This window comes from Venturia canescens, chromosome 7 (assembly GCF_019457755.1).
Source record: "Venturia canescens isolate UGA chromosome 7, ASM1945775v1, whole genome shotgun sequence".
Lineage (NCBI taxonomy): Eukaryota > Metazoa > Arthropoda > Insecta > Hymenoptera > Ichneumonidae > Venturia > Venturia canescens.
The window spans coordinates 8,536,229-8,557,240 of NC_057427.1; the positions used below are offsets into that span (position 1 = coordinate 8,536,229).

A 21,012-nucleotide genomic window follows, 5' to 3' on the forward strand; every position below is an offset into this window, starting at 1 on the left:
CGTCGGTTTTATCCCTGTTCGAAAAGTGAAAATATTGAAGGGTACGAAATGTAACTCACGTCGTTGAGAAGCTCGCGTCGATATTCGGACTCGTCGATATCAATTTCCGAGCCAAGATCAGTGTGATCGGTAATATAGCCGTCGTAATAATTGAGTTGTTCGCTACTGTTAGCCTCGCTATTGGCAACGCCAGCAGCAGCGTAGTCCTCTTCTTCGATCGCGCCAGCGATCGTCGCTATCGATATTCCGCTGGCCAGAAGCATCACGGCCTGTTATACAGGCATTGTTGTAGTTCGTCGTTGGTTCGTACGAATCGTTACACACGAATCGTCACCGGACCGCAATTTCGAACGATTTCACTGTTCTCCTCTTTGTTATCCTACAATAATACACCGTGTCCGTTTCATATATTGGTGAGTGAGAAGCGACCTCTCTGTGATCAACGCGCACAAAAGCCACTCTACCAATACGACAGTTTACAGAAAAAAAAAAACGAAAACACAACGTACAACAAACAATCAACAATGAAAAGAATAAAAACAAGCGTCTTTCGTTCTGGCTCTTGCTAACAGTCTATAGTTTCGCACAACGTACATACAAAATACTATATGGCTGCGGCTCGCTTTGTTACCATGGCAATACCACGAGGGCGAAGCGCACATCAGGAAAGTGGGAGAGAGGAGAAGAAAACGCTTCGCGTGACGAACTCTCGGTGCGAGCGAGGGTGGCTACAACGATCATCGTGATACTACACGTACACGCGACATCAATGTTTTATGCTCTGTCGGCTATACCAATAACTAGCTTTTATTTTTTTATCGTAGTACACTCCTCGTGTCGGCATTTTGAACTAAACAAAATGGCCGCTCGAAACCGACTTGTGCAACACAATTCGAAACAAAATTGACGTGTTTTTTTGAATGGATATCAAATTTCTAAAATAAACTCAATGTGACATAAAACTTGAGTGATTTGTGTTATATGAAGGTCCTTTGAATACGAAAAATGATAGTTTCGAGCTGCCATAACACACTCGACGGCTGTACGTGGCGCGGCTACAAGTACGATTGTGTTCCGCCACTCGTATGTAAACAAACGAGGAAGTGATTTCAAAACAATGCACATCGAAATTTCTCAACAACAGTGGGAAAGATTAATACTTGCAAAAGATCGAGATCAAGAGAGTTTTCATGCAGTTTGTCATTGAAGTACTTACTGTACATGAATCCGAGTGTTTCGACGACGAAAGACAAAGGACGGTAGAAAAAAATGTTTCGAACACATATGGAAGCCCTCGGTAAATCCAGGCTGCATAATCGTCGTTCACACTATTATCGAAGCATTATGAGGCAGAATCGCGTAAAGTCAAAGGCACGCACAGGAAAAATTGTCTCGAAATATGAGAGCGCATCTATTGGACGGTAAAATTGTGTTTATTTTCATATTGTTACGATTAAGGAAGGCGGTGCACACGCGGAAGATAGCGTGACGAATCGCGATGCGCGTTTTATTCTATCGTTTGGACATTTATATTTGTTAGCGTGAAGGATAAACTATCGTTTTTAAATCTTAAAAATCTGTAAAAAAGTTGAGCAGTTTTATGGACGATAGAAATTCGTGGGATTTACACACGAGCGGGAACGAAGAACGAGTCCGCAACCTCCCCAAAACTCGACTGCCGCAGTGTTGTCAAAGGAATTATCTTCCCCTCTCCATACGCGTACAACCACCCCCGACATTGTCTCAATCTTATTGCTACACTTTATGGGAGCCCTCAAAAAGGTACTCGGAATCTCGCGTACTAAAAAAAGTGGATCTTGTTTTATGCACGCGCATATCCGGCTACGCCGCCAGTCGAAAACGTTGCTTTTCCCTTGTAAGATTCTCTTTTAGTGCGCAGGTCCTATATATACATACATTTATATGTACATAAACAAAGCATCGGCTGCACTGTACACCGACGTATAAACTTACCCTACACCACCGTATATACATATATATTTTGGTCGGATCAATGAGGGAGAAGCGCGTGCGGCGCGTGGCTCTCCCCACCACAGGACATCTGCTCTCACTGCACCTGTCACCGCACTCCGTGACTTGAAAACCCTCCATCTCTTTTTCTCTCCATTCCTTTCGAACGGGCAACCGGAGATTGACGGAGATAAAGTTCAGGAATTTTGAGGCGCTACTGGCGACATCTCTGATTTAATGAAATTTCTATCGGTCGATGTTCTAGAATTCTGTCACACCGGCCATTGTCAGCGCCATATCGTTTTTTTTTACCGCAATTTTGGTGGACTCTACGACTACGAATGTACATCAGCTTTCAAAGTCGCGCTTCCTTTATTCCTGTATTTCGGTCGCGGGACCTAGACTTACGTGAGTCGGTAACTACGATCACACATGACTACACCACAATTTAAGACTATGAATTTCACGAATTCGTCGCACCGAGTTTCGTTTCAATGATCTTAATTCCAGATTTCTTAGAAATGTCCAACGTTTTTCGGTCTCTCGCGTTGCTCGTACTGATTGGGTTAAAATCATGATTTAAGAAATATTTGTCATTCACGAATCGGACAATTCCCGAAACTTATTTTATTCCAAAACGCTACAACGCCACTCCAAACACGCTTTGAAAAATTTTACGAACTCACTTCGTTGAAAACGACGATTTTTTTTCTGTATGAATATCGATTTTGAGTTTATCAAAAAAAAAAAAATGTCGAGATTCTAATTTTCTATACTATTCTTTGACACTGACGTTCTTGCTCGATAAATATTCCGCTAGAATATCATTCTGACGATTCGAAGCTCGCTAAAATAAAACATGATGGTCCAGTAAAAAAATGCAAGAAAACCCAAACAAATCAAAGGCAACATAGAATTTCCTTGCATCGCAAAACTACTTGACAATTTTCCATTCCATTAAATTAAAAAATGTTGAAACACACCGAGAGCTATAATATTACAGGTGAATACATCCATGAGAAAAAACAAACTGTGAAAATGGCAATTTAATTTCTTTTTTTTTCATATGTTTTTAATACTTTTTTCAAAAACATTTACACAAGTATAAATTTATCATTATTAAATCATCATCGAAATGAACTTAGTGAATAAATCAGTAACGCATCTTAACGAAGATCCAGCCGTACACTGAATCGAGACGTAATAAACTTACAGGATACGATAAAAAAAAAACGAACCAAAAATTAAGCAGGCTACAGTGGTACCGTTGTAATCATAAGTGGAGAAGACACAGGGTATTATTTCCATTGTTCTTTTTTCTTGTGCACAAATCTGCAACAAATTCGAAGAAAAGAAACAAAAGAAATCAACTATGCATAGCCCACGTTGATATGATCCCAAATCGTTTAAAAAAATAATTATTGATTACCTAACAATTATCCATTATCAATTAGCGTATATCTGAAATATTCTTATTAAAACTAGTATCACAATGTCTTGATGACAAATTCAAGACTTCGAATAGTCGTAGACATACCAATTGTTGCACAAACAAACGAAGGGGAAGGAAGAAAAAAAATTAAAATAAAATAAACACTGTGCTATCCGGAATCACGTGCTTGCTCGCAGGCGACCTGAACGTTTGGAGAAATATTACAAGACTTTATTCGACGTGAATTCGTCCTATTTTCGATTGCATGAAGTAATGAAACGTGAGTAATGATAAAATAAAAATTAATGTTTCTTCAGTGCAAATAGAAACACTTTCAAATGAATGAACGAGACGAGAATAACGATTTGTCTTTTTTTTTTTTCTTCAAGATACGTCAGCAATTGGCCAGCAAATAAATCATAAACACTGCGGGGCTTCCGAAGGCACTGCCTCATTATTCTGTATTGGTTTTGCACACACGATTTAACTTCTGAAAAACTTAAATAGCCCATTTTCTCGTTGGGACATTGCAAACGTATGAAGAAAAAAAAGAAGAAAAAAAAATTACATGGTGACTGGGCGAGAATAAGAACGAACCAGCAAACGGAAGAGAATTAATCATGAGGTATTTATACGTACGAAATTATGATAAATTGTACTAAAAATCGTACTGGTGGATCACTCATCAATCAATGAAACAATTGATCGTGGTGTCGGTATTATTTACATATCAAAAGAGAAGATGAATCTTAAGACGATATCTGATCATCTTAACAATTTTGTTTAGCATATTTGGTAGACCTACTATGTTAAATGAAAACAAAAGGTTTTATTTTCAATAGTGAAAGGTTTCGTGTCTGAAACGTCGTCTCAGTAACTCAGAGTGCCACAAAACGATGAAGTAGAGGCAAAATATTCGTGGTACCAGTTTTTTTTTTTTCGTTGCAACCTCATCATTTCAAAGGGAAATGTAATTAGCGACAAATCCAGGTACTCCTAACACCTAATTTAATTACAATCAATTCTCGTTTTTTTTTTTCGAACACCACCAATAAAACGCTCCAACACAAGCGAAGTGTTTTTTTTTCGATTTTTGTTTTTTAACAAACTTGCTCCGACGTTGGCAGTGGGTTGTTTCTCCTTGTGGTTACCTATTTTTAAATTATTCAATTTTAAATCTACGAAAAGAATGGCCAGGAGAGAAAAACACACGGTTGGATACTTTACGTATTCACGATTTTAGGATTGCGCCGAAAATGTATACATGATGGAACGTGATTTTCGTTCTTTGTATCCTTCGAAGAAAAAGATGAAAATAATAATCGAGAGTTCATGAAATTCTCTACTACTCGTTTGACCGAACAATAATTTGCCTCAACGTATTGAATGAGATTTCAATTTTTGTCGAGGCATTAAAGGAGTTTCTTTGCTATTGCAGATATTTCGCTTTCACAATTTTTTTTGACCAGTGATGGGTGTGTTTGAAACGAAGTTAACACGATTATCGCGGTGTCTAATATTGAATTAGAACGAAGATTTTTGAATGAAATTTCCCAGCCACTTGGATCGAAAAACATCTTCGGTAGCGCAATTTTCGAAATGTCATATATATGTACACATTTATTTTCTAATAGCATGGGAAAGAGCGTTAGGGCGCTTCGCGTAGATATGCACGAGCCCGGGCAGTCATTTTTCTGACGCGGCCGCGACTGCTGATGCTGATGCCTGGTTCGGCGACACCCTCCTCGTCGCTCTCCTCTGCGTAATATCGTCTTTTAACGCTGCGACGATTTCTAACGGGTGCGTTGCCGCTGCTGTCGTCATCGTTATCGTCGTCGTCACTATCGACGTTGTAACGAGGTCTTTTCCCGATTCTTCGTGTAGTTTCGCACTCTTCGTCGTCGTTTTCGGAAGTCCTCGTTGAACGAACGGTTCTCTGTGATCTGCTTGATTCGACGTTTACCTCGGAATCGTCGTCGTCGTCGCTGTCCGAGTTGTCTGCAATCGCGGTTTGCCCGTTTTCACTGCGTTGCTCTCCTCCCTCCTCGTCGTCATCGACCTCGTCGCTGTCCTCGCTGTCGGAATCTTCGCTGTCTTCACCCTCTTCGCTCGCGTTGCTCCCTTGTGGTACTCGTTGCTGCGTTTTCTTAACGACCGTCGTTCGTGATCGCGTCGTATTGCGCGTTACAATTTCGTTCTCTTCCTCTTCTTCTTCACTCTCATCTCCCGAACTTTTAGCATCGTTCTCCTGCTCCTCGTCCTCGTTCTCCTCTTGTTCTTCTTCCTCCTCTTCTTCATCCTCATGCACCACCAACCGCCTCGGCTGCACCTTTTGACGAGGCTTCTTACTGTTTTTCGCACGATTCTTTCGAGTCTGCTTTCCACGAGCTCCCGGCTTGTAACTGTCGCCCGAATCACTGTCGGCCACACTACTAACCGGCTTTCGCGTTCGAGTACGGCGTCTCGTCTCCTCAAAACTACTGTCACTCTCCATCGACATCTCACTTTCACTCGCCTCGCTCTCACTGTTTTTCACTTTTTTCGATGCCGTCACGCGCGAATTTCTCAATTGACGAGACGAATTGCCTGCCGACTTGCTATGACCGTTTGTCATTCGCGATGTCGACGGTCCTGTTAAGGATAATAAGCAAACGTTAAAGTAACAAAACTTTTATTCAGTTCCTGCCTAACAAAATTTCCCAAAGTCAGTATTGAAAAACTATTTTTCCTGATGAAGTCAAAATTCATTTTAAAAATACAGGGCATCTCGATTTAATGAAAATGACGATCCAACTTGAGTCAATACGACTCAACATTTATAATTATTGGAAGAATTTTGGACAAATTCGTTACTAACCCGGTGCATCAGGATTTTGTGGCCTTCTTCGTTGCCTCGTTGGTTCGATTTCGTTCCTTTCCGGTTCTTCAGGCTCTTCGTCATCATTTTCACCATTGACATTGTCGTCGTCATCGTCCGAAGAATCTTCGCTTTTAGCTCTCGATGGTCCTGGAACACAGACACAAATTTTGTTTGAAAATGAAGGCAAAGCGGAAAGTTGTTTGTTTCGGAACGAAATTATTTTTTCTTTTTTAACACAAACATTTAAACCACTCACCAGCTCCATTGGTCAGTCGTGTTTTAACCTTTTTCCTTTGATTCGCTTTCGCCTTTGCTTTGGCATTTTCACTTCGTCGTCTCGCTGTTTTCCAAGTCGATATTATTTTTCGCATATGTTCTTCGAACATCGCTGACAGTCTTATCGTCATCAAATAAATCTGTTAAATATGAAAAAAAAAAAATTACAATGAATACATGGAAACCGAAATATAGCGAATGCGACCGTAGTAGTCTAAAAACTAGAGCGATGCTTAGGGTTTATTAACGTACCTGTGATCTTTTGTTCGTATTGTAATTTCTACTATTTGTAAAAATCAGTTTCATGTCTTTGGCAAATTCTAGAGGACTTTCGTAATTTCCGCCGATCAAGTCTTCTTTAACGGTCCGTAGATCCATCGGCGTATCAACTATGTGATGATAATCTGGATTTTCTAATCGATCGACAGGTTCCCTGGAAGGAAAAAACAGCAGTTGGATCGATATCGTAAAGTCAGGAAATTTAAGCTTCTAATGATGTTCACATAATGTGATATTATATAACACTAAAATGATAGATAATGAGCTAATTCAACACAAACCTGAAAGGTATCGAATCCTCGCATTGCCACAGAGTTTCCAACAATTGCCGACACGCTATTCTCCAATCTTTGGAAACTTCCTGAGACCTTAAATTTCGTGAGGTCGTTGGTCTTTGACGGCTCGTCGAAGGTCGTTCTCTCGTTGACTCGACGTCTATTTCGGAGTCTGATGAATGATAAGTGTCGACCAGCTGGTGATAAACTGCCGGGATGTCCAACTCGACATTTTCTCTACGAAAAAAAAAGAAAACAAATAGTCAAATTTTCGAAACACAAAAAAGTATTGACAGCGATAGATTTGTTGAGGTATCATCTGATGAATGGAAGTATCAATGTGCGAATACACGAAAATTGATTGAGAATTGAAATCACAGAAAAGATATGCACGAGAATCTTACTTAATGATTTTCAGGCACAAGTCGGTGATGATTCTAGCACGTTTGACTATTTGACTGTGCGGCTCGTTGAATTGTTCAGCGTTAGTGGCTAGATATCTAACGTCAAACTGTGCCGACGTAATCCGACGGTAAAAGTGATTTTCCAGTCTCGCTTTGATGGTCGAAAGATCCATAGGATATTCGACAATGTAAGAATAAATAGGATAGAGATTAAGATCGACCGGTGCTGTGAAAGGCTCGGCTATCGCCAAACCCATCACTTGGTCCAAACCACGTGATATTCTACGACAAGCTGCTTCACGATCTCCCATCGGCCATTCTTCTGGTTGCGGTTGGTACAATATCGTTTGCAATTCCTCTGGTAAAACGGGAACGGCTCCACCGACCACGGACGGAAGTCCTGTTAGGAAATTTCATCAACATTAGTCAATTGTTGTCACTTCTCCAATGTATTTCCAAGACTCCGTTCTATTTTCTCGATCAATCATGAGAAAATAATAAATGCAGCAAAGAAAGCTTGGGCTTGTTTGCACAGATAAATAATTCTGGTTAGAAGAAAAAAAATACGTACTGTCGTAATCAACTGCTTCAAGATCCCATGCACTAACTTTTTCATCTTCGCCATTGTCCCATCGGACTCCAAAACACAAGAAATAAGATTCGGGGAAAGCTTCGTCGTACGGTCCAATCGTTTCGATCGTTCCCATCCACCAACTATCGTCGATAATACACCGAAAACGATCGCCCTCCGACCAATTACGACCGAGGGCAGTATCGAATGTTTGTCGCAGAACCAAAAAGTCAACGACGTCTTGCATATCGTGATACTTGATGGTAAAATTTTGACCCGTCAAATGGCCATCCTCGTCCATGAGAGCTAATTTTAAGCAGCATAACCGTGGGGGACGAATTTCGTATTTTATTCCTACGACTTTAACGAATTCGTGTGCCTGTTGCAAAAGAAGATTAATTATTGAAAAATTGAAACATAGAAAAACATTTTTTCGTTTCGGTTGGTACTTGTATTTCTTGAAATCGTGAAATAGGTGACAGTTCAAATTAAAATAATACAGTACAAACCCTCAAATTAATTTTCGCCCACGGTTCGGATCGAGGTCCGAGATCGTAGACTTTTTTCCGTCTAATAGCATCGATATACGCTTGATGACCTTGACGGAAATAAACTACTTCATCGCCCATTTGAGGATAATAAGGCGTTTTGTGAGGCACAGCTTCGGTGAGCCATTCCGATGGACGGAAAATATCCGGAACATCCGTCACCTCTGCAGGTGCGACTGGTAACTGATATGAAAAATATAAATTATCATTAAAATTCGAATTCACGTGAATTTGTTATTACAGTCGCAGTTTCCAATTAAATTTGTTCATTGTTTATTACAAATTTACCTTCTTCTTTCGCGGCTCGTTTCTCTTTCGATCCGCATCGCCGGAAGGTGGGCTAGAAACTTTGTTGACACGCTTTCGTTTGCTACGTTTTGGTGGCTCGAGATTGAGACCGTGATCCGCGATCCAGTCTGAGTATTCGCTACTGGATTCGGAAGTCGTCGTGTCCGAGCTTAATTCTTCGGCGGAAGAATCGTTGCTGTTGTTACTAACCGAACTACCGGATCCGCCTTCATCGATATTCTAATCAACAGAAACTTATGAAAATTACTTCCGAAAAAACGAATTTTTGTATAAGATTTGAAAAGTTTGATTTTTTCATCACTTACGTCGATGTCATCGTCGTCCTGCTCCTCTCCTCGCGCAGCTCGCGTTCTGTAGCCGTGTCTTATGCCTCTGTTGCGCTTCCGATTGGCCGCTCGAGTGCCAATATTTCCTTGAGTCGCTAGCGTCGTCGCTGCTGCTTGAGGTCTGCGTTTCATCTCGCGCCGCCAATTTTCTAATTCCATTTCAGCAGTTGCATTTCTGGAATCAAAAAGAAACATTAGAATGTTATTTTACGAATTATGGATGAACACATCATCAGGTAAATGCACATTTTTCATGCTTTATTTATTCCAATCGAAACTTAAATCGGAGAATAACAAAAATTATTCTCCATTTGGAAAAAATGAATGAACAACACTCACAACAATCTTGATTGAGTTTTGCGTATCGCGGGATGTACGGGTCGAGCAAGAATCGGCTTGTTCCAGGGCGTCGTATTGTCCCTTTGCCAATTTCCGCTAGTCTGTCGAATTCCCTCGACATCACCAGCTCTTCGCAAACCAGGTCGATGGCCACGCGGACTAGCTATTTGACGGACTTGAGGTTCGCCATTTTCATCGCGTTCATCAATCGGTTCTCCATCTTGACCATGAATATTTTGTCGTTGAGCCAAAGCCTCTATAAGCCTGTCGATGTTCGAGCGAGGCTCGTGCATTGGCAGACCTTCTATCACTTCTTGCATTCCTGTAGAAAGGAAATATATTCTTTCTCAATACAAAATATTTGAATGAAAAATTGTTTCGATTTTTATTTATTTTCCCAGAGCAACCTACCACTAGCACCAACCGCAATATTTGGTACGAGCTGTTCCCCACGACAATTTTCACGTCCTGGTACCAAGCGCTGTAACGCAGGGGGATAAGGATTGCCATCAACGTCGACGAGAAAAGGTGGTGGCATGAGATGCGGTGCTGTTTGCGTTTGCTCGTCCAAAACATAATTATTGGTATCGCGAATCAACGGCCGATAGTCCGTATGAAAGAACAATTCTTTTGGTACCTGCAAATTGAATTCCAAGGAGATTTTTGTTTATTAATAATAGTGGAAACAAGGTGACAAGAGAATAATAACAAAAACCAACAGGAATTTTGGCAACTCACAATTTTCAATTTTTCAGGTCCAGAACCAAATCCGTACATTAATAAATGACCATGAGAATCCGTAGCCGCGAGCATAGTACCATCGGGCGACCATTTAGCATCGAAAACTGCTCCCTTGCCTTGTCCCTCGATGAAATTTTGAAAAGAAACAATCGGCTCGGTGTTTAACACATCCCAAATAATTAATTGTCCGTCATGTCCAGCGCTCAATATCACTCGAGGATCGATTGGATGAGATTCGAGAACGAAAACTTCATCCTTGTGTCCTCTCAAAACTTTGGTCAATTCGCCTGTCCGCGCGTTCCAGACTTTTAACGAACTGTCACTAACCGCCGTTATTACCCACTCGTCGCTAACGTCCCAACTAACCATCGTAACTTTGGTCTTTTTGCTTGATTCGTCGTCGGACTCGGGTTCGCTGCAAAATAATTTTCTAGTGAGAAAAAATTTGTGGGAATTTTCGAATTTATTAAATTCCAGGTCTTTGAGATCGAAAATTATTTTATCAAATTTTTTTAATCGTACCCAGGAAGTTTCGTTGTCATCGCGAGGCGTTTATGCATCCATTGTTGCTGCTCAAAATGCCAAACGTTAGCAGTACCGTCTTTAGAGCCAGAAATAAATTTTAAGCCACCGTGAGCCCATTGAATGCTATCTACGGTGTCTGAATGAGCTTCGACTTCGAGAACTCTGCGCGGACCTTCGTCACCGAGCATCGCGTAAACACGAACGTGATGATCGGCCGAGCCGGCCGCCATGAATGCGCCACCCGGACTAAACGACGCACAAATCATTTGTGCTTGTCCAGGTCGCATTTTTTCATGATACTGAATCGGTTTTGTCCTGCAAATGAACAAAAAAAAAACCAATGTATCATCGTGACAACAAAGTAGCCAGGGAATCGTTGAAAGTTAAACTTACTGGAAAACTGCACGTTCGTTGTACTTCTTGGTGTGGGGCCAAAATGCAACCGATCCATCGGTGCTTGTTGACACCAAGTAATTAATTCCATTGCATAAAATTGGACAAAAATTAACTGATGTTATCATACCAGAATGCCCGGATAAAACAGCAACCTACGGAGTAAATTAGTTTTTAATTCACACAGTTTGAATTTTGTATCGATTGAAATATTGTCCATTTTTTCTTTTCATTTTTCTCCACGTCTCACACATGCAAAATTATGAACATTCCCAAAGTTAATCTCAGTGTGTGATAGTTCATGTGAAAAATACTAAAACTCACCGGTGACATAGTTTGAAAACACCAAACTCTAAGTATACGATCTAAGCTTCCGGCAGCCAGCAGAGTATTGTCGAAATTCACTGTAATGTCCATTATTTCAGCGGATGCACCGCGAAAAGTGGCTAACAAACGACCGTCGAGTACACTCCATACTTTGACAAGTAAATCATCAGCTCCCGTTATAACGTATCTGCCTGTACGATCGTACAGGACGCAGTAAACAGCCGACAAATGTCCGAGAGTGTGACGATACATCTGGAGTTTCGAATAAAATTTCGTAGGTACGATTTGACGACGACTGAGTGGTCCTGAATTTTCTCGCCCTTGGATCGCACGAACTGTGGTAAATAATTCATCCGTTTAAATCCAAAATTCATTGACTCAAAGTGGTTATTTCTTTGATGAATAAATCAATTGTATAAAACTCACCAACATTGTGGATCGTTGAATGCAAAGGCGGGTCCAGGTAAGGCTTCCCTCCGAATCTTCCTGAATAAGCGACGATTCCTCCGATTTGTTGCAAGAAATCTAAAAACATAAATTCAGTACAATTCCAACTATAGGAATTTTCTTGCAATTCTTCTTATCGCTCAAAGGTACAAAATTTTACCTTCTTTTGTGCGGAGCATGGATTGTCTGCCTGCTCCGAGAAGAGATATTGCTCCAGGTACGCATGGCGGCACTTCTTTCTCCAGTACAGGACCAATTCTTGCGCATATTTGCAATAAATGACTTGGTCCAATGTGAGGATACTTTTTTTCCTGTGGATAATATACAAGGTTTCTAGTTAGCCCGTTGACATTATTATCCTTTTAATTGTCATTGAAATCTGACATTTATATCGGACTCAACATTCGCAATAATTCTTTTTTTTAGTGAAGTCACAGGAAAGACTCAGATCCATTATCCTCATGTGACATTTGAATGTTAGACACATAAATAGTGTAGAATACAATGAACAAAAGCGACTACACGTTTCTCTTGGCGAAGAGAGAAACAATTTTTGAATGTGAACATTTTACGTAGTTTCCGATAGAGTGCACACGTAACTACTTATCTTTTGTTTTTTTTTGTCAAATTTACATGCACGAAGTTTCATAAAAAATAATTATTCGAAAAAATTGAATGAAAAGAGAAAACGAAGCCTTCCCGGGACAATTCAAACGGCTGTGAAAGTAGTTCCCTCTCGAGGAACCAATGGGGAGGGTCGGAGAAAAAGTTGGACGAATGAGAGGGCACCACTCGTCGCGCAGTATGCGCGATTCTATAAATAAGCCATGAGTATATATGTTCATTGATCAGCTCGTGGAAAATGGCCGGGGATAGGCGCTTATTGGTTAAAAGGAGAACGCAAGTCGAGTGGAGGGAGGTTTCCGAGAGAAAGAGAGAAGGAAGCTTGGGCCATGAGTATTCTCTTGTGCAATACGCTCGATGAGTAGATACGCATGAGAAACGGTTATCGGGGAAGAGGGGAGAGTGGAATAAAGAAGAGCGTTGAGGGGAGGGGAGAGCTGGTCGTATAGATTTCGATATCTCGTGTAACAATTGCGCCTATGCAACAATGCGAATTTGTACAAACGAAAGCCGAAAAGAGAGAAAGAACAAGCGATCGGCCACTAAAAGTTTGCGCCTTGTGTGGCATTCTTCCCTAAACCGGAAGTGATCGGCCATTGTGCCGAAAAGATAAGCGGCCAAAAGAGGAGAAACGCATGAACATTACTTACCAACTCTTCGAAAGTCTGATTATGCGAATTCCCTTCCCAATCGATCCTTTGTGGTAAAATCTGAGGAAAATTATGATCAAGACTGTGAGAAAAAAAAATGGCGAAAAAAGTTTTTTTTTTCTTTGACATTCCCTAAAAAATTGATTCAAGTTCGACGACCCTTGCAAATCTAAAATGTTTTGACAAGCAGAAACCACGTGTAAGCCATGTGGAGCCACCAGTTATGTAGTACGGAGTTTGAGCCCCGGCAAAACGTCAAGTAACCCATGCTATATACCTATGTATACGCATATAGAGCATCGAGTATATACATGTATATATATATAACGCTCTTACCTTAGCTCGTTCCAATTCCCGCTTCAGCGCCTGAAAACACAAGCGTACTTTTGTGTTTATCGGTTCAATTATAATATCGACAATATATTCATTGATAGGATAATGCAATTGACAAATGTAACTCACATTAGAGACTTCGCGACAGGGACCAGCCTCGAGAAACTTGGCTATGAGAAAGTACAGTTCTGTCGAGAGAAGAGAAGAAAAACACAAGTCTTTATAACGAACGGTTAGATGGGATTTTTTGTCAGATGCGCACGGATTGCCCGAGCGCAAAGGTCCGTTGTTTCTGTAGGTCATGTATACGTACACGTAACACGCACTTTAAATTTTATGAAAAATGAGAAAACTTCTCGTCGTCGCAAATTTACACATAAAATCTCGTCACTCACCTGGCTCTGTGGCGATCTCGGTCCTCGACGTGCCGGCCTCCATTATTTTTATTTCGTAATCCGCGAGCAATTTTTGTTTTTTTTCTATCACTTTACTCACGTGTTAACGACGTTGTGTGTATGTATATATATATTTATTTTTTTCTACTTTCTTCGGATCCATAGCGCGCGGGGCATTAACATTTCACGGGGGATTTTGCAGTTTTCTCACACGGGGAGGGCAGTCTCGAGCCGTGTTACGCACACCCATGCTCGACTACGCGATCAAAAGTAGTTCTTTCTTCTCTTCTCCCCACTCTCATCGCGACATCGCTTTATTTTCTCCGCTCTCCCCTCGTTTTCTCCACCAATGCCGAACCAACATCCTTGCACTCTACCACGCGCGACGCGACGCGACGCTAACGCCACGATTCCTGACCATTCAACGCGCGTACGGCCTTTTTCTCAACGCCAGACCCGTAATAATTAAATATGTCGCCCCGCTCTTTGAACTTTTTTTTTCTTCCGCCGTCTGGCCCTTTCACTGCTAATTTTAAAATTCGCGCTTTGACGTATTTTCAAATCAAAGATTTTTTGAACGGGTGCTTTTCATTATTTTTTTACTTAATTCTCTTACACACTCGGATATTTTCAAAGTTTTCTCTTGTATTCCCTTGTTACCAATGTTGATTCCTCATCGTGATGCAATTTTGTTGTTTACATACACATATGTATATACTCGCAATATAAGCCCACCGCTGTACACCCACAATAAATATGTTTTACTATCGAACCATCGACAATCGACGATTGTAACGTAACGTACGTTTTAATCCGCGTCTTTCTCTCTCGCGCTTCGAGTCGTTTCCATCCCGTAAGACACGGAGAGACTAGTCGTCAGTCCCCCCCTCTTCTTGCTTTAGAAGATTCGTTTTTTACCGTATGTATATATCATTAATCTCTCTGCTTCACACGGTTTAGAGCAAAAAAATTCACGTTTCATTCACTCGCATACTTTTTTTTAATCTCGTAAACAATACAGCAGCCGCAAAAATTTGTAGCGCGTCAATCTATCGTCACGTGTACGAACCACGAACATACTTTTTCTGTTGCTTTCTCTCTCGTTCTCCCTCTCCACCTCGACCAACACACCCAGTGAAACGTGCAACACCGTGAATTTTATTATTTTGTAAATGCACTTTATTTTTCAATATGGCCGGAATTGGACAAAAATTACATCAGAATCTTCGAACAAATATTAATTATCACCATCTAATATTTTTAATCTCGAATTGTTTTCTACTTTTGTGGCCTGTTACAAATTTTCATCCATATTTTTGAATCTGATGGTGGATATTATCGGGGTTCTATCTGTCAGTAACGGTTTATATTAACACCTTCAAGTATGTTGAATAAATATCTTTCAATAAGAATAACTTATTACTGTTAATAATCTTTCATAACAATTCGTTATTTTTCTTGATCGTGAACTTGTCCAGTTTCAAAACAGTGGAAAAATTTGTATAAATGAGATCATAGTTTCGTTATATTCTAATATTTATGTGACATGTGATGTGTGTTCATACATTGTTGCATCATTGTTCAGTGCATACGCACATAGTTGTGTGAACATTTTCCCAAATTCAATGACTGACACACATTTGAACGTCATAAAATGAACAAAAAATTTTAATTTATATAAGTATCTTTTTCAGAGATGTTACTCCGAAGAATTCTGTATGATTGTGCTTTCTGTAAATTTGACGATTGGAGGTTATGTTTGAACATCGTTTTTTATTATGTAAAACGAAGAATACTCTAGAAAAATTAGTATTCAACCGAAAAGTTGATAACAAAAATTCTTCCAAATTTTCGCAAATTACTATTGGAGTAAATTCTGACTATTGTTACCGCTAATTCAAGTTTGTTGAAGTAAAATTTATAACATTCGGTGAAAATTTATTTCCGAAATATTGAATTTTTCAGCGTTGATGTAATAATATCTCAATAACATTAATAATATGGAAGTTCATGCCAACAGGAATAGAAAATGTCTTGGATACGAGAAAATACCTTGAATATTCTGCAGCAGTTAGCTGTAAAAATAATAAAAAGCGGTAGAGTTCCAAAACACATAGCATTTATTATGGATGGAAACAGGCGTTATGCTAACAAGTTACAAGTTCAAGGCCTTGAAGGTCACAACAAAGGGTGAGGATTTATGAAAAGCATACACATAATGAAATGAAAAATTATCAAGTATTTTATTGTTATGTTGTTTTTAGATTTGACAAACTTGCGGAAACCCTGCAGTGGTGTTTAGACCTTGGTATAAGAGAAGTGACCGTGTATGCATTTAGCATAGAAAATTTCAAACGCAGTCAAGAAGAAGTAGAAGGCCTCATGAAACTTGCAAAAGAAAAATTCCAGAAACTTCTCGACGAGAGGTTAATTCTTCTACAAATCAGTTTTCTTGGTATTTATAGAGATTTTCAAGTTTCCTTATTTTCAGAGATAAGCTCATGGAGCGAGGAGTTCGTATACGTATCATAGGAAATTTATCAATGATTCCGGAAGATGTTCGAGAAGTGATGGCTGAAGCTATGCTAATAACGAAAGATAACGACAAAGCAATACTCAATATAGCCTTTGCGTACACTTGTGAGCATTTTTTGATTGCATATTCATTGCAATAATGATTATTTTTCCAATTCATTATTCCTTCAATTTACGTGCAGCCAGTGACGAAGTAACGGAAGCTATAAAAGCGGTGGTAAAAGGCGTTAGAAACAACGAAATCACAGCTGAGGATATAAGCGAAGATTTGATTTCCAAAAGTCTCTATACGTACGACTCGCCGGAGCCTGATCTTTTGATTCGTAGTTCGGGAGAAGTCAGACTTAGTGATTTTTTACTGTGGCAAGTAAGTGTGCCTTCATACAACAATTGTCAGCACCTTTTTTTTCGTCGCTGAACTAAGAAGTTGAGGCTTTCAGTTTACTGATGTATGAAATGTCAATGACTATGTTTTCCAGATAAGCTATTCGTGTATATACTTCGCAGAAGCTTTATGGCCCGAATTCAGTATATGGGATTTGCTAGGAGCTATATTTTACTACCAAAGAAAATATTCAAGTTTGCAAGCAATGGCGAAAAAAGTGAAAAGTTCAAAACCGATGTACGACAATCGAGTAGCTTCTTACGTAAACAGATTGCAAAGGGAGAGACACGAGTTGTTGGGTAGTATATGTTCTCCTCGAGTAAAATCGTAATGGACTCGACATTATGTGTAAAATAATAAACGTGGAAAAAGCCAAAAAGGGTCAAAACTGGAATCTGATGAATGAAAGAGAAAAAAATATATCTATGTTTCCGATCAGGCTGTTTTTTTCTTATCGATCTCAAGGTGTGTACTTTGTATATTCTTCCATTATTATCTTCCGACTGATTTGAATGAGGGCAACTGATAGCAATAGAAAATCATGAAAAGTGACAAAATACAGTCAAGCCAACTCGGATAAAGTTTTTCCATCCTTTTTTTCGTGCGTGTACAAACATCATTCCTGAAATACGCTTTTAGACTATTAATTTATTGTTTCAAAACAATATATGTATTTACAATTTTGAAAATATTCAATAAAAGAACACCAAAACAGTAGGATTTACATTTTTATTATAACGTGACTTAATTCTATTATCAAATACTTTTTTTCCTAAGCAATAATTTTATTATACAAAAAGAGGTTCAATTAATAATTCAATGTATTCAAAATGATAACGACACTTTGGATATTAAAAAGAAAAATCGTGTGATCCTGAAACTTAATATTTTTCGAAAGATCATTTTTTGGAAGATTATCATTCAGTTATTTTCATTAGCACTGCCATTTTATGTACGTCGCAATTCTTTTCACATTCAAATGGCAATATTATTCTCTACTGCGAGGTATATTTCATTATGTCGGGTCTACATGATTTTATTCTGGGCAACTCGCTTTCGGTCCAGGCACATTTGGGTGTATATTAAAATTATGCGATGTAAACTTTCATAGCCAAAATTATGCAACCTGGATTGATTGGTATATCTACGATTCTACCCATTTTTTAAATATGAATAAATCGATAGTTTATATATTAAAATTCGGATTTTGCCTCTTACTTTAGTCAATATTCACATAAACAGAAACAAAAAACAACATTTTTTATAGTAGACTCTGATATACAGTGTTCAATTCATGAACCGGTGATATAAAATAATCAACATGAAAATATGCTCTGAATATAAAGAAAAAAAAGGTTTTTTTTTTTAAAAAAACAAAAAATTCTTGATCGTTCAAACGTATTAATGTCAGTTGATAAAAGTTTATTGCAGTGATCCTCATTGCATACCTTAATTTTACTTTCGGGTGAAAATTTCTGCAAAAATATATTTTTTTGCGTCAATTACGATAAAAGCTGTACAGAAAAAACCAATTTTTTTCTCGAAATATTGAGACTGGCTTTCATCAAGATGAATCATTGCCTGAACTAACGTCATTGTACATATTCGAGATTGTACGACTGGTTAATCGTTCTTCTGGCTGCAGGTTGTCGTTGTCTAGCTAAAAAAGAGTGTCCTTGACTGGAGCTCAATGCAGAGAGATGTTGATCAACAGCTTCGCGATGGCAAGTGAATCCAAGGTTGTAAAAAGCAGAAGTCATCATTTTTTCCTCCATTTCTCGTAAAAGTTTTGCTTCCTTTATGGATCGTTCCATGTCTTCGATGATTTTACGCTTTTCTATCAGTTGACTGCGCAGCTGGGCAATTTCTGACGGTGAGGAGTTGCTCTGTTTAGGATCCAAACTTCTGATGACGCTTTTTGCTTTGTCAATGTATTTTCTGTAGCGTTCGTCAAGCGCGTTACACTCAAGTTCTTTACGACTTAAATTCTCCTGCAGACTGAACACTTTTTGTTTCTGAGTCTGTAAAGAACTATCGCGTTCCTCAATTTGAGCTGCTAATTGTTCTCGTTCAGCGTTAGATTTCTTTAATTCCTCTTGAAGACTGTCGATTCTTTGTTGCAGAGAAATCGTATTATCGGATCTAGTTTCAGATCTCGTGGTATTCTGAGTAACTTCTTCCAATTTGTTCTCAAGCTCGAGAATACGTTGGTTTCCATTACGATTTTGTTCTCTTAGAGTGTTCAAACGTTCTTCCGAATCTTCAAGAAGCGCTTGCACAGTGGGTAATTTATCATCACTTCCGCTCTGATTGAGCTTCAGCATTTTGATTTCGTGCTGAAGCAACAACATTTTTTCCTTTAATTGATGTGGTATGAAATCAACGGCACTGGGATCATCAGAACTGCCTGGAATTACTAAAGTTTCAATATCTCGAGCTTGTGTACATCTCAATTCTTCGTTAGTCTCGCGCAAAGCATCTCTCTCCATAACAAGCCTGTCTCTTTCACGCTGCAGTGAACTCAACTTTGCTTCCATTTTCTTAGCTTCAAATTCTAGTTTGTCGCACTTGTTGTTTGATTCGTCGAGTCTGCGATGGCACTCTGCCAATTGTTGTTTGCACAATTCTAAATGATTTCTCACAAGAGCCGCTCTTTTAGACTCTTCTTCAGAAGTGATTCGTGATTCCATATACTCCATATTCTTTTCCTCTAGAATCTTTACTTGCCTTCGAAGGTCGCTCAAATCCTCCATTTTCTTCTTATAAGATTCAATTGTAGCTTCATATTTTTCAGCTCGATCAGCTGTCTCTTTTAAGGCATCTATTTCATCCTTGAGATTATCAGCTCGGGCAGCATTTATCTGCAATTCCGCATTCTCTGAGCGTAGTTCTAGAATTTCTTTTTTCATAAGTTCCATTTTGAGCCTGTAATCATCGCGTGAAGTTTCGATTTTGAAAATCTCATCTTTGAGATCCTCTACTTGTTTTCTCAGTGCTGAATACACAACGCTTGAGCCACTTTCGTCGTTACAGTCCAATTCGTTGAGACGCTGTTGCAATTTTTTGTTTTCCGTCATCAGTGCTGCTTTCTCTTCCTGCAGGAGAGACAATTGTTGATCTAATTCGTGACAGCGTTGTCCTAACTGATCTTTCAAGTCGACCGCACTTTGTAACTCGGCTAATAATCTCTGTTGAGCTCCGTCAGTTCCATCAGATCCATCCAGATTCAAGCTCCCGCCGAGGCTCAATTTTGGTCCGTGCATGCTGTCCTCCAATTCTTGTATACTTTGCATTATAGCACGTTGAACTGATTCTTCCATGCTCATTATCAACGTTATGTAGTGTTGTTTTCTATCGCAATTAATAGCGCATCCCAAAACCAGCTGCAATAGACGACGTAATTCGTCGCTGTCACAGTTCTCTCCAATTTTCGCGGCGTCCGGTTTGGCATAATCGGACAAAGGCTGATTCAAACATTCAACGTAATATTCTATAACAGCCTCGATGATTTTTTTTAAATTACTCATCTTTAAACGCCAGTTTGTACCAACATCGATTTTAATCTTCGAACGCCAGGCTGCAGTGAACCACTCTGGAGCAATTTGAGCCAAAGCCTCTGCGATCGCTGCACCATCGCTTATATCCTCGATCGTTGTATGTCGCGCTTCCAGCTCGAAAGTATCTAACCATTTTATCAAACTATTCACTCGTTGGTCACTCATTTTTCAATTTTCAACTACTTTCGTCGTAAAGATGCTTCCGCAACTACGATATTCGAGGCACAGTATTTTATTATTTTCTAGTAATAAATAGAGCGTGACGGATGCAAATAAAGGGAGTTGTTTTTTGTCCTGCTGCTCGTTGTATCTGTGAAATGCGTATCAGCAAGTATCAGCAGCAAGAAAGCTCACACACAGCTCATAGTATGTTGTCAAATTAACTATTTACCTGGCGCTCGCGTAGTTTTCACAATCGACCAATCAGAACATCGTCGTTGAACTTCTGGTGAAATGACAATGAGAGAGAATTTCCTACTTTGTTCACGTCTTTTGTTAGGGTTCAAGAAA

The 21,012-nt window shown here is 39.4% G+C and overlaps 4 protein-coding genes across 7 annotated transcripts in view; 1 reads left to right on the forward strand and 3 right to left on the reverse strand.

The window, feature by feature from the left end:
• The window catches only part of LOC122413959 (protein rhomboid-like), a 32,998-nt gene extending 31,329 nt beyond the window's left edge, over positions 1–1,669 (reverse strand). The window contains exons 1-2 of one of the 2 annotated variants that reach the window (XM_043424659.1): positions 1,217–1,669; positions 60–379 (exon numbers count right to left, since the gene is read on the reverse strand). In XM_043424659.1, the coding sequence (XP_043280594.1) occupies positions 60–263 (204 nt within the window). In that variant the 5' untranslated portion in view covers positions 264–379; positions 1,217–1,669. The remainder of the gene's footprint in view (positions 1–59; positions 380–1,216) is intronic. The other variant, XM_043424660.1, reaches the window with a different exon arrangement.
• Positions 1,670–4,212: 2,543 nt separating this feature from the next.
• Positions 4,213–14,603, reverse strand: BRWD3 (bromodomain and WD repeat-containing protein). The gene is made up of 22 exons (XM_043424656.1): positions 14,026–14,603; positions 13,760–13,818; positions 13,634–13,663; positions 13,298–13,357; positions 12,184–12,334; positions 12,003–12,101; positions 11,574–11,911; positions 11,250–11,404; positions 10,854–11,171; positions 10,329–10,746; positions 10,002–10,227; positions 9,591–9,912; positions 9,231–9,426; positions 8,905–9,144; positions 8,578–8,799; positions 8,069–8,447; positions 7,498–7,897; positions 7,100–7,330; positions 6,792–6,972; positions 6,520–6,679; positions 6,261–6,410; positions 4,213–6,034 (listed from the first exon to the last, which is right to left on the reverse strand). The coding sequence occupies exons 1-22, from the start codon at positions 14,066–14,068 to the stop codon at positions 5,052–5,054; spliced, it is 5,361 nt and encodes a 1,786-aa protein (XP_043280591.1). The 5' UTR covers positions 14,069–14,603; the 3' UTR covers positions 4,213–5,051.
• A 207-nt stretch (positions 14,604–14,810) lies between these two features.
• Positions 14,811–17,662, forward strand: Dhdds (Dehydrodolichyl diphosphate synthase subunit). Of its 3 annotated transcripts, none has more exons than XM_043424664.1 (6): positions 14,811–14,944; positions 16,046–16,215; positions 16,290–16,451; positions 16,517–16,665; positions 16,743–16,927; positions 17,040–17,662. In XM_043424664.1, the coding sequence occupies exons 2-6, from the start codon at positions 16,055–16,057 to the stop codon at positions 17,274–17,276; spliced, it is 894 nt and encodes a 297-aa protein (XP_043280599.1). In that variant the 5' UTR covers positions 14,811–14,944; positions 16,046–16,054; the 3' UTR covers positions 17,277–17,662. The 3 variants fall into 3 exon arrangements, with proteins under 3 accessions (XP_043280599.1, XP_043280598.1, XP_043280600.1); XM_043424663.1 differs by lacking the exon at positions 14,811–14,944 and adding an exon at positions 15,200–15,407; XM_043424665.1 differs by lacking the exon at positions 14,811–14,944 and adding an exon at positions 15,504–15,777.
• hook (hook microtubule tethering protein) lies at positions 17,574–20,851 on the reverse strand. The gene has a single exon (XM_043424657.1). It carries the CDS (start codon positions 20,665–20,667, stop codon positions 18,538–18,540), a length of 2,130 nt encoding a protein of 709 aa, XP_043280592.1. The 5' UTR covers positions 20,668–20,851; the 3' UTR covers positions 17,574–18,537.
• Positions 20,852–21,012: the final 161 nt, after the last annotated feature.

Bases quoted from the DNA above. Each gene is read 5' to 3' on its own strand.
- BRWD3 (XM_043424656.1), bottom strand. From the start codon at position 14,068: ATGGAGGCCGGCACGTCGAGGACCGAGATCGCCACAGAGCCAG. The intron at 11,172-11,249 runs GTAAGTTTAACT...GTTCATTTGCAG, and splicing joins AACGAACGTGCAGTTTTCCA to GACAAAACCGATTCAGTATC. The intron at 9,427-9,590 runs GTGAGTGTTGTT...TTTTGATTCCAG, and splicing joins AAAACTCAATCAAGATTGTT to AAATGCAACTGCTGAAATGG.
- Dhdds (XM_043424664.1), top strand. From the start codon at position 16,055: ATGTCTTGGATACGAGAAAATACCTTGAATATTCTGCAGCAGTTAGCT. The intron at 16,216-16,289 runs GTGAGGATTTAT...TGTTGTTTTTAG, and splicing joins CTTGAAGGTCACAACAAAGG to ATTTGACAAACTTGCGGAAA. The intron at 16,452-16,516 runs GTTAATTCTTCT...CCTTATTTTCAG, and splicing joins CAGAAACTTCTCGACGAGAG to AGATAAGCTCATGGAGCGAG.
- hook (XM_043424657.1), bottom strand. From the start codon at position 20,667: ATGAGTGACCAACGAGTGAATAGTTTGATAAAATGGTTAGATACTTTC.